The following is a 16,830-nucleotide window of genomic DNA, read 5'->3' on the forward strand; positions in this document are numbered from 1 at the left end:
ATACACGTGAATTGCTATGCACGATTTTGATATCAGACGAAAATCTTCGAATACTGGGTTACAAAATGATGAATATCTCCCGTAAATGAATTTTTCTCAAGAAACCAGATGTGGTCTCATACACTTGAAAATACGTGTTGAACAGATATTATAGTCGTTAGCGTGCGCTTAGAAAATTGGCCGTGCGCTTTGAAGTCAAAATTTGACCAAAACTCTCAATTTTATATTGCATTGGTCCTATATGGACTACATACAGCGCGCTGCAGGCTATAGCGGCACTCACTCAAGTGGAGAGAGTATAACCATTGACCGCAATGTCGTATACAAGCTTGCTCACAGAGCGAGAAATCAATTACCCCGTCTATACAGTAGCCTTAGTCAAGTCACTTCGCTAATAATATGCATCTCATAAGGTCCGAATAAAATGGTCATAGGTGGCTGTGGATTCAACCTACCATGGCGATTTCTACTATGAAGATATCGGGGCGATGTCACTGCCCCCCCCGTAAAAACCCAAAATTACGAAAATTTCCATATTTTGCTTCAGTAAGTTGCGCAATTTGGAAAAAACATCCTGGCGCCGCGCCACTGGAAATGGATCACATTAAATCCATGGATGGTCCATCCGACACTTCAAATTCCCGGGTTCAAATTAAGCTCTAGGCCTATATGGGGTTCAGAATCTGTGACTGGGAGCTACTGGGTATTAAGTTGGGTAGGCCTACTGAACAAATTTGGCTTAGGCTGCCCTCTTCAAAGTGCTGAGGCATTTTTGATAGGTCAACTTAAGGTCATAGGCCTACAGGGGTCAAAATTATGTCACAATTCTTGTTTGAAATTATCAACTTCAATACCGTAAACGTTCGCCTAATGGCGCTTTTGGATTCTTAGATATGTGAGAGCGCCATCCTTGTAAAATCTCAACAGCATTAAGGATACGTGTATGTTAAATTGAGCAACCTGGACATAATGCCTCGGAAAAAAATATCGTGACATGACCCAATACTTTAGGTCACTAGGTGTGTTGCTAGAGCAGCAGATGTTTTGGGGTTTCTTCAGGTATTCTTTCTCAAAGTGCCATTTGACTTAATTTATAAATCGATTCATACGTTATACCCCCGGGGTTATACCCAACTCATTTTGGTAAATCTTTTCATATCATTGTAATTTCTTCATATTTTTTTAATATTCTTCAGTTGAAAATTACACCCTGCTATTGTCTGACCCGTTAGCTCAGTCGGTAGAGGGTGCGCCTTGAATGGTGAATGGTACTTGTTCGAATCTTGATTTCTGCTCCCACTTTTATGTGAAGAAGGGTCAAGAAATGTTTTTGGATTTTGTCCCCATTTTATGAATGAATATTGTGAATTTTTTTTAATTTAATTTTAATTTTCTTATTTTTTTTTTTTAAAATAAATAGGCAGTGCGAACAAACGGCAACAAAAACCGCTGACAAAATTTGCTCCACCTGCTACCTATCAAAGCGTGATATATTCCACTACATTTAACAGTTAAATGACCTTTGAAAAATAGAACGGCCTCAATGTTTCAAATTGTGTAACAATACTTTATTCATTTATGCATTATAAATGATCAGCTATTTTTTCTTTTATTAAAAGGATGAACCCAAGTAGATCAGACCATTGATCATATAACTATGAGCGTGTTTATAGTGAGCCAGATTATCCGGTATTTAGCGTATAAGTACATCTTATACGGTATTGGTCGCCACTATAAACAGACCAATAGCGCTATTTGCCGCACATATTATACGGAACTGATATCCTTCGATATCGATGGATATTGCAGTACATTCATTCCGTATACGGCCACTATAAACAGACAGGGATTAACGATACCGTTATTCAAGGAAGTGGAGCAGGGTTATATAACTCTCCGAGCTCAAATTTGTCACTGTAATAACACATCACCTACAAAATGGTACGGTACTGTAGCAATTATGTTTTAACAATAGGCCGGTATCGTTTCCACGGCAAACTATTTGAAACTGGCATCATATTTGTGTCTCCCACATTGCATTGCGGTGACCTCGAACACGCTGAGTTCAACCACCTCGGATTCAGAATAGCGCTATTGAGCTCTATTGATTGCCACTATAAACAGTCGAGATAACGGATAAGTCACATTCCATTCTAATCCCGTATGCGTATAAGAATACCGTATAAATACCGTACACCACTATAAACACGCTCTATCAGACCACGAAGTAGTTACGTAACTCCGTGATGGTATCGGAACCAAGCACTGTTTGTATGGCGATCATTACAATCACGCTATTTTGGTATGCCTTTTTTGTGTACTGATTGTTTCGATCGTGGTTCATTACTTAAGCGCGTGATCCCGTTGACATAGTAACATTACGTAACTTCGATACCGGGCTTCGATACTGAATAGTTGTTGAGTGCACATAATATGGAAAGCCATTGGGGTATTGTGTGCCTTCCAAAGCGCCTTATAACATGTTCTCATTGTGTTGTGGAATCCTAGCCAGTATTCAATGATAGCTATAGAGGCCTTGCGTTTATCGATTGGCTCCAAACAAAGGATTTGAACCGGTTTCTTCCCCGTAATCATGGCGCAGTGCAGTCCATTCAATCAAATGTTGTCATCAACCTATTTGATCGTAGTGCATTTTGTTATGTGTGTGAGAGAAACTGTCGCGGTAGATGCAATCATGCTTTTGTTGAATGCATTTGAGTAGTCCGCCATATTTAGGCCTACGGGACGATACGTCATATGCACAGCCTCTATTCAGTTGGTCGTTGTATGATTTTGTTCGTTCACTCATTCAAATTTTATTTATATCATTTGAAGACTGAGCCTATTATGATACATCCTCCGTGGAACAGTTTCAAACAAATATAGCTAGGGATTATTGGGGCAGAGGTTATCTTTTGAATCCTCTTAGAGGGCTATCATTTTTTTTCGGAAGGGGGGTCCCAAATTTACAAAAAGTCTGCGTCAATAAAATTGCGCACCCCCTATTTCGGCAACAAAAATTTTATGATCCCAAACCCCAAAATTGTATTGAAATCAGTCTTTTGAATAAAATAACACACTTTCTGTGGTCATCGTGTGACTCCCTACATTTTAGTCATAAAACATTTTATGACCCCCTCCTATTATTCTTTCCAAGACTTTATGACCCCCGTATATTTGGGACCCCCCCTTTCGAATAAAATGATATACCTCTTATGACCACTGATGCATAGGCAAGGACACTCGCGCGAATTGAAAGACTTGTCGCACACGACAGTTCGTCTCACACACATAACAAATGCTTATACAATCAAACAGGTTCATTACAACATTTGATTAAAATGAAACGATAAAAACAAAGCATGAAAAAAGACACATACAAGATAAAATAATAAAATTATATAAACAATGTTAAAGATATAATAGAGAATAAAATTTCCTCAAATCAGAAAAAAAACAAACATCATAATCTGTCAGAAATTACTGCATGAGATTCGAACCATCAATCTTCTCCACAAGTTCTCTTTATCCTCGCACTATAGTCTAATGCTCTGCTCACTGTAGTCTCCACAGCAGCCAGTTTGGTTCCGCTCCCTCCACACAAACAGTCTGCCAATGATCACGAACTGGTCCTTTTGATTCGCTAACGGTTTTCTGCCGACGTCATCCAGCTTGACGTCAAACAAAGCTTTCAATTGGTCGATCGGCTAGACGGCTACTTTATTATTCATGAGCAAGTTTGACCCGCTATCTCGCGGCATTCTCGCCAGCTGACTGAGGTCAATCAAGTTCCCGTATGTACAGCTCTACGGCTACAATCGTGTAGCTAATCAGAAACGGCGTTATAAGTGGCAATTGGCAGACTGTTTGTGTGGAGGGAGCGTAACCAAACTGGCTGCGGAGGAGACTATGCTCACTGGTCCACAATGTATCAGGTGAATGATTACCGCATTATCATGAACAAGTTTGTTCGATCTTGTTCATAATTGTAGGCTATGTGTCGATAGGTTTCACCCTTTAACTACACGTAGGCCTACCCTTAATGATCAGTGATAATTGTCGGCTTTTACAGGGATGGCGCTCTCTCATTTCCATGCACTCCATAGCGCCATTAGGCGAACGTTTACGGTAGGCCTACTTGTCAGGTCATAAGCAGGGGCGTAGCCAGCTTTAAGTTGCCGGGGGGGGGCAAAATCGGGGGCACAGTCGAAAAAATTGCAGTTGCATTACTTGCATCATAGGTCTTTAGGATCTATGTCTTCAAGCTTCCTGACAAAGGCCTTATTTTGATGATGTGCGCGCGTAGCGCGAAAAAAAATGGTATTTTACATTATTTTCGTCCATTATACGCCCGAAAAGGGCTTTATTGTTACAATGTGCTCGCGTAGCACGGAAAATTTTGTATTTTACACTATTTTGGCCCTGAATTTTGCTAGAAAAGGGGCGTTGCCCTTTTTCTTTTCCATTTGCCCTCCTGATTTCCTCTTTCATTTTTGTCAGAGGGGCACTTTATTCTTTCGTTTTTTGTTGGCTACGCTACTGGGTTTTTTTTTGCAAAAAAAAAATAATTAATAGGCCTACGCCAATTGACTTCACAGCCCCCCCATGTTGAAAATCTTCCTATGATTTAATTTCAATGAATTCAAATTCCAATGCATATTTATGCCGCCCACCCGCGACGGACCAAATTAGCTCCCGGAAATTTGACAAATTTACATTTTTAGGAAATTGGGTATAGCTGAATTTATTCATAGTGTATGGTGGTGTTCTTCAAATCTCTATTCGGCCATTGCAAATTTCACTCTCCTGTAAATTCTCACAAGTATGCGTTTTACACTACTTGTTGCAGAGTTTACCGGCGTTTCGCGCAGGATGGCTAGACTTTGTTCAAGATCTTTTTTTAACATTAGCGAATAGTTTGGGTCGCATGTATGACCATGCGCACAATTATACAACCGTACAAACTGGATCCATAATTATTATGGATTGAGTAAGTCTACGTTTGTTGTGTTTTTCCATCACTGGGACGCATGATAGAAACATGTACAGCTGATCGGCGATTTTTCCAGTCCAGATTGAATGATTGATCCTCCTCGTTTTTGTAGTGATGCAATCCGAACCAAACCGTTGTATGTTAAAACAGTTCTGTAAGAAAGGACATCAACTGTGCTGTAACTTCATATTTGGACCAGAAAAGAAGCGTAAGTAGCGATGTAAACTATTTATTTTAGCCTGTTGTGAGTCCATGTCACGGTGTATTGTCAGTAGTGTCATCCTTGTGCATGTGTGATAGTGATGCTGCAGCTGACATCACATGGACAGCTCATGGCAAGCACTGATGGCAAGTCGTAGACAAATTTTCAGTCGGTGCAGTCATATCTGTGGTGCAGTGCATTTTGAAATCGCTTGCTCATCAATATTTTCGGGTGGCCTATTTTCTTCATTTTATGTACCTTTTGACCAAGGAAGCGAGACATTGTGGCCAGAACCAAGTCTCTAAACCAACTGTGATGTTCATTTAAATTGTAACTTGTATTAGTTGTAAGCTACATGAAATTGATGAATCGAATAATGGGTTCTGTCACTTCACCCATGTGTCATGATGTGTGTGTCATGGGCATGATGGGTGACTGTCGTGACTGTAATCTATGCCCATGATGCCTGGACTGCTATGTCACCCATGAGTATGACACACATTAGATGGGTTTGGGTGTGGAGCCCAATATTTCTCATGCATGTAGGATTTCGTCTTTTGCCTAGTCCAATGTCGCATGAACATGTGAACAGGGACGGATTTAAGCAGTGGCCCGGGCCAGTGGATTTTGCGTCGGGCCAGTAAACTTCCAAAAATGCTGGCCCGGCGGGCCACTAGATTTTTGAGCGGCCTGATTGCGGCGAGACAAGATATCAGTGATGGTCATATTTACACAGTTTTCTGCTCTGCCTGTCACTTGAATTTTATATTATTCAATGATTTTTTTTTTGTATAATATTTATATTCTTATTCTTGCGTTGCTAGAAAGTTGGACATACACGGCCGCTTTTTACGATGATAGTAGGCCTATGTATTACTTAGCTCTTCCATGCGCTACATAATTATATCTGATGATGATAGTAATACCGCCTAGTTTGAAACTTTTGGAACTAAAAAAGGCAGGACTACTGACTGAACTTGTGTTAGTTACTACACTCTCTACAATGAGTACATTCAGTACAAAACAAATTAAAATGTTAAGGTTTGCTTGACTTTAAGGGCTCGGATAGTGATGTTTCCACATATTTTTTGTGGGACATGAGAGCACATCAGACATATCGAATTGCATTTTGAAAACGAGGAATATCAAATAATTTTAATTTTTTGATATTTGCGATATGATACACATTGTATAATGACAAATGATTAAAAATTGATATAGATTTTTCCCCAAACATGCCAAAAGCACCGACAAAAAAGTTGTGTTTTTTTTGCAGTATAGAACATATTGAAAAAGCTGGGCCAGTAAATTTATTGCAGGGCCACTAGATTTACCATTTCACTGGCCCGGAGGGCCAGTAGAAAACTGAAACCTAAGTCTGTCCCTGCATGTGAAGTTCTGATATCGTCATCGTGTCATGTGTGGATATGCTGTCCAATTTATTCAAATTATTGTACATGATTGGTAGCTTTTGCCTTGAGTTGGATAGCATGCATGCTAGGCAGAAGACAAAATCCTGTTCTTTTTATTACCATTCTTACTCAGTTTTCATGGTTTATAAGTCATGTAAAGTGCAGTTGTAGTAACTACAAATTTCGAACGTTTGAGGACTTGTTCTCAAGTTGTAGAAGGTGCCATAGGGTGTCTTCAGTGTTAATTATTTTCATTATAAATGTCGCAAAATATTAATATTGACAATAACTCTCCATAAATTCATACATTGCTCAACCTGTGTTTGCATATCATATTTTGTGGTGAAAAATGATTACAAATGTGTAATTTGCAATCATTTTTGGAGCAACGATTTCTTCGTACCGACAGCTAAGTGTGTTATGTGAATGCACATTAAACACATACAAACACATACACAGCACCTGTTGGAACTCCCCGTCGGAGCGGGGAGTTTCAATTATTGGAACTGTGTATAAAAGTGTAACTTCAACTTGTAACTTTTTTTTCAAGCAAAAATAAAGTTACTTTTGTCATGTTTGTGAGGATATCCCTGTTGTGTTGTTTGCCATTTGACAGTAATTTGCCCATCCAGACAATCCAGAGAGAGAGTAAAAATCATCAAAATTCAGATTTTGGTACCTTAAACTATGTCATTTGTCATTCTGGGCATTGTCATAAATATACTGGGCATGTCGTGATCCACAGCATCATCCCCCACTTTTCTCAAAAGGTTGTTTATACCACGTACTGGAAATCTCTGGCTACATAATGTTTATGTCTATGACGTACATTGTATTGTAAAGTAATTTTACGTTACGAAGGGATATACATGTAGCTTGGGTATTCAATTTCTATTGTTTTTGGGCATGCCTCTGATTTCTTTGACTTTGTCAGATTATGTTTACTGAATTACATCAGGGTCAGAATTTCTTTTCTTGCCGGAATCATTTATTTCTTGCAAATCAACTGTGTAAACTACAAAAGTTTGCGAGAATCAACTTTGATTCATGCAAATCTGTTTATAACTTACAACTTACAAGCATCTTTGCAAGAATAGATACTTTGATTCTCACCGAAATTCGGACCTTGTTGCTTGTAGTTGTACATTTATGTTGTTGTTGAGCACCTGTTTTTTGTTTTATTGTAGGAATGAGACTGAGTACATCATCAGAAACTGATAGTGATAAATCAATCAACAAGATGCCTTCAAATGCAAATGCTAAAGCAAGTTACATAAAGACAATGCTAAAAACTGCGGATGCTGTTTGTTTTGATGTAGACAGTACCATATGTAGAGATGAAGCCATTGATGAACTGGCTGAACATCTTGGTGTTGGAGACAAGGTTGCTGAACTCACCAAGAAAGCAATGAGTCAGAAAAATGTTGAATACAAAGATACTTTGAGAGCTAGATTAAATGTTATGAAACCAAGCAGACAAGCATTACATGATTTTATCAAGAGACATCCACCCAAGCTAACTCCAGGTATTATGTAAGTAATCATTTTCATTTTTTTGCCTTTTGTTTTAAAAGCCATACCAGTACCGACCTAAGGGGCAATTTGTGATCCACACTCCACAGCCTCAATGCCCCCGATTTACTTCAAAAAAGATTGAGATTTTTATACCATCAGTGTACAATGATTTTGTGGATTTCTTGAAGTTGCTGATTCAGTCGTTTGACAAGATATCATTCAAATTGTATTTCCGAGCTGTTGGCAGCCCGAAAATACAACACGGCACTGCCTACATGTATGGCTGGGGTCATTTGTAGAATGCATACAGCACAACTCACATATTGAATGTCTAAATCAAATGACATTTGGGAAAGAAGCTTTTGAAGCATGCCCTAAAAAGAGTGTGCTACACAATATCCTTTTTAAGTTTTAACATTAATTATTAATTTATTATATGGTCATGTGTCACATGGTGGGGCACATTTGCGTTACAAGCACTGATTTTGATCATTTGTCTTCCTTTTCACTAAAATTGACACATATCTAAAACTATACATCTCACACCAGCAAAACTATACATTTTTGGAAAGCTTATGTTCCAAGGAATCCAACTATGCAAAATTGAAGTTGGTATACAGGGTACGTAAGAAAATATATAGGGTGATATCATGAAAAAAAATTAAATTCACTAGTAAATTGATTATTTATTGCATTTGCTACTGATATGGAATACCTCAAATGAAATCTAATTTTGTGACAGGCCACACTATGAGCTTTAATAAAATGTATACTTTTGCTATGTTATGATTGACCAAAGTGGTGAGGGTGCGAAAATATACGTAACTTCATGCACCAAATGTTGATTACATTTTTGAAAATATTTTCTTTAGAGTGTATCCTACATTTATTTTAACTGCATATTTAGATTCCTGGGGTAAAAAGCTTTCCAAAAATGTATACTTTTCCTATCTTAGGGTGTATAATTCTCGAGATACAACAATTGAAAGCCAAAACGCATGTTGTGACTGAAAATTTTGGCATTTGTGTGTAGGCCTAAGTGAATAGGAAGAATTTGTGGTTCTTGTGACTTGCAGTTCTCAGTGAATACTTGTAAACACGATTAGATAAAATTAATAGCTGAATATGAATAATGAATAAACAAGCTTTCATTTGAGGTATGATTTGCATACACACAATTTGACAATGATAACAAGTAAAATTCAAAAAGATATCATGTCTTCAAAGCATTTGCCATAGAGATTGTACATACTCCTCTACCACTTATCCACCAGGTTTACCTTCGTTAACATTTTAATATTTTTCACTAATTAAACAAATTTGAATTCCAAATTGTGAAACATATTTGAAAATTAGAATAATCAAGCTGTATGATGAGCCCAAACTTGATGCAATTGGACCAAGAATGGCTTTGTGACAACAAGTTAAATCAGAAAGGGGAGAGAAAAATGTAACGCCACCAGGTATTTTGTGGTCCCACCACCATAAGACACATGACCATATAATATTGATACTTGTCTGTCACAATAATGTTTGATGTACAAGTATGGTATTATGCTTGCTTGCAGTCATGCATTCAGTTACAAGCTACATGTAAGCAGTGGAAAAATCCCTGATGTACAATTTTTGTCTGTGGCCTCTCACACCCCTGATTCATATCTGCACAGCCAATTATTCAAAAATGTTTGAATGCCACAGTACAGCCAAAAAGGTGAATCCAGAATTTGATTCCAGTGCTTTGAATAAATAAAACTCAAAAGACCCCCCCCCCCTTCATGCCAGTGCAAGTACTGCAGGGTGTCAAATGAAGTTCATTTCTGGTAGCACTTACATTCTGCTCCCTACTCAATGTAAGGTCACACAAGATCATGTTCTGTACATGAATACATTTATTGACAACTTGAATACTTGGCTACAATGTACCTTGATCATATTTGTGACATGATCTGGTCCATGGGGGCCAAAGGATGCATTTTTGACAATTGAGTTACTATATAATTATTACCTTTAATACAAATATTAGGCTATCATACAATGAAAACACCAAAAGTCTGGTCTAGCATAGTACTAAAATTATGAAGTTTTGTGATGTCTATTTTCTTATGTATTTTATTGTTTTTTTTACTCCATATTACCTTTATCTCAATTAAGAAATTAGTTGAAATGTGATGTCAAATTTGGTTTTTAAAAAAAGGGACTAAAAATGTTCCTGATAATGACGGTACATGTAGGTCTAACAGATCAATCGTAGGACAAATGTTTCAAGATAAGCATAGACACTCGTAAACATTACTAATGTATTGTTACATAACTTACTCATTTTACCTCTTTGTCTCATCCTCAGGGAACTGGTGCAAGAATTACATAATCGAGGGACACAGGTGTACATTATAACAGGGGGTTTTGATAGTATCGTCCAAGAAGTAGCCAAAGAACTTGGAGTACCAAGCCAAAATGTCTACGCCAATAAACTTTTATTTTTCTACAATGGTAAATATTGAAATTTACAGGGTCATTAGAGTTTGGCAAAAAATTGACTCATGCCAACGAAGTTGATTTTCATAAAGTTTTGAAATCTACAGGAATCAAATGATTCCAAAGAATCAATAGGGATGTAAATCTTCAGGAAATTTTGCTTGGATCTTCCCTGTACAAAGTATAGGGAAATACACATTTTAGGAAATGTTAAAGCAGTTTCAGGAAATTATGTCAGTGTTTGATTTCATCCCTGTTTCAAGAATCAACCTTGATTTTCATGCTCGGCAATGAATTCTCTCCCAAAATGCAGCTATGGTAGAAATAGTATTGTACTCAGGGCAGATTCCAGAAAAATACAGCAATTTATTTTTTTGGAATTAAAAATTTTGTTATCTTGTTTTGCCAAATTAAACATAAGTTAATCCCAATCCTGAAGATAATTCTAACTGAAAGTCAAATTTTAGGGGAAATATACCAAAAATATACAATTTTGCATGTTTTCTTACAATTGTAGTGACAAAATTTTAAGACTTGGCACAAGTTTAAGTAATCAAAAATTGACCATATTTTAAAATTTATTTTAAAATTTGATTTTTGTTGCCAGTTAAGGGGTACTACACCCCTCGATAAATTTGTGTCTATTTTTGCATTTTTCTCAAAAAATAATTACACACTGGTAGCAAAAGTTATGTATATTATTGGGGCAAGAAATCCAATTACTACACTGAAATTTCAGTGACTTAAGACAAGCGGTTCAGTATATATGATAGGAAACGAGGTACATCCTAGCGGTACCTTATTTCTGATCATAAATAACAAACCGCTTGTCTTGGGTCACTGAAATTCCAGTGTAGTAATTGGATTCCTTGCCCCTATAATATACATAACTTTTGTTACCACTGTGTTATTAGTTTTGAGAAAAATGCAAAAATAGACACAAATTTATCGAGGGGTGTAGTACCCCTTAAACTAAAAGATCAGGGTTTATAGCTGTTTCAATTGACAAAACAGGATTATATTTTTGGATCCAAAAAAATTAGTGCTGTATTTTTATGGAGTAGTGCATTGTAAAGAGCAAGACAATTAAAGTATGGTTCATCATTGTGTTGAAGTGCATACATGTAGTTGTGAGATTAACCAGATGTTTAGTGAAGAAACTACTGACAATGGCTTGACATTATTATGTTTTAAGGATGATGCAACATATACATGTAACAGCAGATGAATTTGTGATCATGGTTATTTAGGGAAAGTTTGCTGGCTGGATAGGTTAAAAAAATATCCAGTTTTCTGACAACTGCCTATAAACTCTTAAAATTATATTTTGTCAAAATATTGTGAGAGCTTTGTTTAATATGCACATCATAAGTTCTAAAGCAATAAATTGCACTCTTGTATTTTCAGGTGACTATGCAGGGTTTGATGAAACACAACTAACATGCCGTAGTGGTGGAAAGGGTAGAGCTGTCAAGTTGATTAAAGAAAAGCATAACCACAAGAGTATTATCATGGTTGGAGATGGCTCCACAGACTTAGAAGCTGCCCCGCCTGCTGTAAGTCATTCACACATTATTTACAAAGGAATGAGTCATTTTGGGGTCCAACTTATATGATGATGTTGATGTGTTCATTATTAACTTTGACACACAGCTATAATTGTTTATTTGAAAAGGAATCCTGTTTTGAGGATAGGCCTATACTGGAAACAAATCGTTTTGTATCATTAGACTAATTAATTAAACAGATTAAACCTAGTTCAACTAGAATTCTAAATTTTAATGTACTGGTGTGTATCAACATGATAAGTTTCATGATATCTGACACCAGTTGTTGTGGTTTAAATTTGGGAACATTTCCTACAATACAATTTGATACGCGATGATTCTTTTGATCTGACGTGCGCAATGATTCTTTTGAGAGCAATGGAATGTAACATAGCTTGTGGGTGGAATGTATGTACAACATTGGAATACCATGTTTAACTGCGTTTTTAACCTTTGTCAAGCTAAACAGGTATCTAGAATTGAATAGAAATTACATTAAATTGCTGCAATGAATTTATTTGGTTGAATAATGTTTATTTTTGTTTCTTTTACTATTTGTTAACAGGATGCTTGTATAGGATTTGGTGGCAACCAGGTGAGGGAAACCGTCCAACGTGAAGCTCATTGGTTTATACATAGCTTTAAGGAACTCACTAATGTCTTACAGGCAGCTGCATAGAGTCATGCATAGCATGTACATTATATTTTATAAAGACTTAGTATTACTTATTCAAGATTTTATGATCTACATGTCTTTGAATCAGAGTTATAAAGAGCCACCAAACATTTAGGTTGAATCCAGTCATGTTTTGTTTTTCCTTTAATTTTTATTTTTCCTTAATTGAGTCTAGTCAGTTGCATCATTTTTTCTCAAGTCATGACTTGTTTCAACTTGGCGATGATGTGATGATAAAATAGATATTGTAATGAAAATTCCAAATTACATTTAATTGTGTCATCAAATTGTAGAAAACAAATTAAATTATTGTATACTTGAAAGTTGGACTTGTCAAACTGGCTTGCTTTGATACCCCATGGTGCATCAAAGTGAAGAAAACAGTTAACATTTTTCCATCCAATATTGCGTCAGGGCAGGAAAAACCTCCTTTTCACTGTTGTGTTACTCATTTGGTAAAACAGAACTACACAAATTTAAATTTGCATGTATTTTCATTTTGCAGGGGACATCAAAACACACTTATAAAAATAAAAAAACATCTTGGAACAGTCAGGCAATTTTTGTATCCCCTGCAAAATGACAATATGATCAAATTCTACCAATTTTTTCTGTTTACTGTTTTGCCAAATGAGCAACAGTGAAAATATACATAGGTCTTCCCTCCCAGTGACAAATTGAGGTGCTCTTTGTAATCACAGTGAGATGGCTTGTGAAAAGACTTGTTCAGTTGTATCAAAGTAGTCATATTAAACTAATTTTAGCCAAAAATATGATATTATTCATAATGAACTCAACTGGTTTTTTTTCCTATGGGCATCTAATTTTCGATAAATGCACGCATGGGTCAAGTGGTATAGTGGAACCATACCTTAGCTGTATGCTTGATTGGTCTTCAATTAGGGTTCTATTATTTGGGTTACCTGCACTAGTATTGTGCAGTGATCCGCAAAGGAAAAAGCAACAAACAACAAATAGCAAAACTATGGCTTTCATAATTCAATAATTTGTTTTGTGTCCTATCTACACATGTACAATGTATATGTCGTTACTTTTATCCCATTATCAATCCAAAAAATACCCATACCCATAATTTTTCAGGCATGTAAGAAAAAAAAACATGATCATTGACATTTTCTCCACATTTGCTTGCAAGCAATTGTAAATTTGATAATACTGTCAAGTTGCATAACATGTGTTTTAATGTATATAGCTCTACCATCGATTTTCAATCTTGTATAATTTCTTGTATTCAATTTGTATTTATTAATTTTTATTTTTTAACATTTTTATTTGTGACATGATCTGGTCCATGGAGGCCAAAGTCGGCAAATTTGAAATTTAGATGTAAAGGCAAAAATATAGAAGAAACTTGACATCACAAAACTTGGAACCAAGTATGATAGCATAATGTTTGTGTAAACATTAAAGTAACTCAATTTTCAAAAATGCCTCCTTTGGCCTCCATGGACCAGATCATGTCACATTTTATTTTTTTCCTTTTTAGTTCATTATTGTATGATTTATTGATTTAGCCGTTAAAATATATTTTATTTCTATTTTAATGGTCATTTGTAGACGATCACTTTATGTTAAACATGTATTAAATGTGTGCACTTGTGTTTTTAAAATACATTGTATGAACATGTGATGCCACCGAAGACAATGAGTAGGATGTTCAGGAGGTAACCACCATAACGGGTATGCCGTTTGTTTCTTGGTTTCATTCTATCCAATGGTAGCTTCAAATGTAGCTAGTACAAGGGTTCCCCAACAGTGCGACTCAATTGCAAAAACCCCATGTTGTATTACTGTCACATGCCCGACCTTAAACCTGGGTATTTTTTGCTTAACATCAAGTTCGGTAGTGACGTCAATGCTTATTTGTGGTTGCGCTGCAAGCATACCGACAAATCTCCTATGTGCATGTCCGCTCTGCGCGATTAACATCGCATGCACGAAATATGTCACTACCGAACTTGAGGTGAACCAATGTATATAGCGCTGTAACCCCAAGCTTGATGATCACAACCCAAGATGGGAGTTGTAACTCACTGGTTGGGATCATCCCCTTGGCTAGCTACATTCTACAGTGTAAATTACACATGTTTGGTCGCATCATATACATGACTGCTATGCAATGTAGATAGGTCGAGCTATTCAATACATATACACGTCAGTCTGGTTGCAATCCAAGTTTACTTGGGCACTGGCTTCAAATTTTGTGTGCTTTTTGGTTCATTTGCTGTCCTAAACTAATCAAAAACAAATTACTCATCATTTACTGAACATTCACTGCTATAATGAATTCATTTTATACGATGATGTACTTCATAGGAAAAAGACAATTTTAAAGGAGTCATTGTCTGTGGAATGGAGAAGTTTGGATGGGAAATTTGTATATCACAGGCTTGTGATTGACATTTGCATCAATCACCATGAGCATCTGGTACCGATTAGTGATTTGAGTATCCAACATCTTGAAATTGTTTAATCTTATGTACATACATGTATGTTCACAGTATTGAAAGTCACATTTATTGTATAGGTTAACATACGTTCCATGGCTTTCTTGTGTGTACATATATGTTCTGCACATTGCTTTGTCCTCGTATATCAATTGAAAACATTCAGTGTCACATGGGGATGAAATATGTGTGTGGACTGCACTCGCAACATTTGAATGCACACAAACATTTTGCACTTTACAGTATACTAGTTTTCATTTGTTTTAAACTTTGCAAAATATAGATGCGTCGACTAGTGTTTACATTTGATACGCCTTCTGTTGGTCCAAGATAGAAACTGCCAGGCAAAAACCACTATAGTTTACATGGAAGAAGTTGACTTTTTGTCATTAAAGGTGAACCTCATTGAAAATAAAGTTATATATCAATGGAAAGCTTATGATGTCAGGAAGCAGAAAAGAATATTTTTTATTTGCATAGCGTGCCAGGCTAGACATAATCTCCATGCAAAGATTGGATTTTGGCACCCCCTAAATTACAAAACGAAATCGTTCAAATTGGGCGCTTTCGTTGATGACGTCAGCCCAGGGACACACAGTTACTTCCGGTTTTATTGTAAACACAATGTCCGTGTATTACTGTGGCATGCATCAACCAATGCACTAATTCAGTCATTGTCAACTTACTTTACATGAAAAATATCTTCAATAAAATAAGAATAATATGAAGGAAATATCATGATCAAATTAAGAATGAAGTTCCTGAATAAAGTGTGTGGATTTAAAAATGGGAAAAGTGCTGGCGGGTGATTTGGGATAGGCCAAGCCATCCACGATATGCATAGGGAATATTACAGTAAAGCACGAAGAGCGAAGATGCGCCGAAGACCCGGAAAGAAAGCAGATTACAACAAAATAACTGCTGGTGCTACCAGTTCAGATCGTCACACCAAGTTGAGATGAACTTATCACAATGAGAAAATGAAGGAATAGAATAAGGTACATGTACAGGATTTTTAATTATTTCTTAGCTTTACAACCGGTCATGTATGATAGGCGAACTCGTATATAGATACATACGGGATGAGCTCAGTGACTGACTCATCGAGTCTCACTACGCCGAGTGTTCAGTATCCGCGACTTTACTGTACTTGCAGACAAAATGACCAATTTGATATTCACATTCTGATATTTCCAACTTATTGCTACTTCATCAGCAAAATTTATTCCTGTAAATGTTCCAAATATAAGGGAACGATTGATCAAATTTGCTGAAACACCCCATGAAACACAGAGGACGAAGCCCAAGCGAGTCGCTGTGTTTGTGCATATCCGTCCCTGCACTTCAGCAGCAATTTACGATCGTGTTCGGTGATCCATAAAACATGAATGTTTCACTTTTTCAGTACCGTACACTGATTGTACTATCATTAAAGAATCATGACACAAGTGACAATATTTTAATTTGATTCAGATTTCAGAATTCCATCAAATAACGGTCTACTAAGCCTAAATTGTATTTATTTTATAATAAAGTATCTGC

The 16,830-nt window shown here is 36.5% G+C and overlaps 1 protein-coding gene across 1 annotated transcript; it reads left to right on the forward strand.

Annotated features, from left to right (window-relative positions):
- The first annotated feature begins 5,026 nt into the window (after positions 1-5,026).
- On the forward strand, positions 5,027-14,164 carry LOC140155960 (phosphoserine phosphatase-like). Its single transcript, XM_072178996.1, has 5 exons — positions 5,027-5,201; positions 7,795-8,140; positions 10,467-10,612; positions 12,005-12,153; positions 12,710-14,164. The coding sequence occupies exons 1-5, from the start codon at positions 5,108-5,110 to the stop codon at positions 12,821-12,823; spliced, it is 849 nt and encodes a 282-aa protein (XP_072035097.1). The 5' UTR covers positions 5,027-5,107; the 3' UTR covers positions 12,824-14,164.
- Positions 14,165-16,830: the final 2,666 nt, after the last annotated feature.

Source organism: Amphiura filiformis, chromosome 6 (genome assembly GCF_039555335.1).
Source record: "Amphiura filiformis chromosome 6, Afil_fr2py, whole genome shotgun sequence".
Classification (NCBI taxonomy): domain Eukaryota; kingdom Metazoa; phylum Echinodermata; class Ophiuroidea; order Amphilepidida; family Amphiuridae; genus Amphiura; species Amphiura filiformis.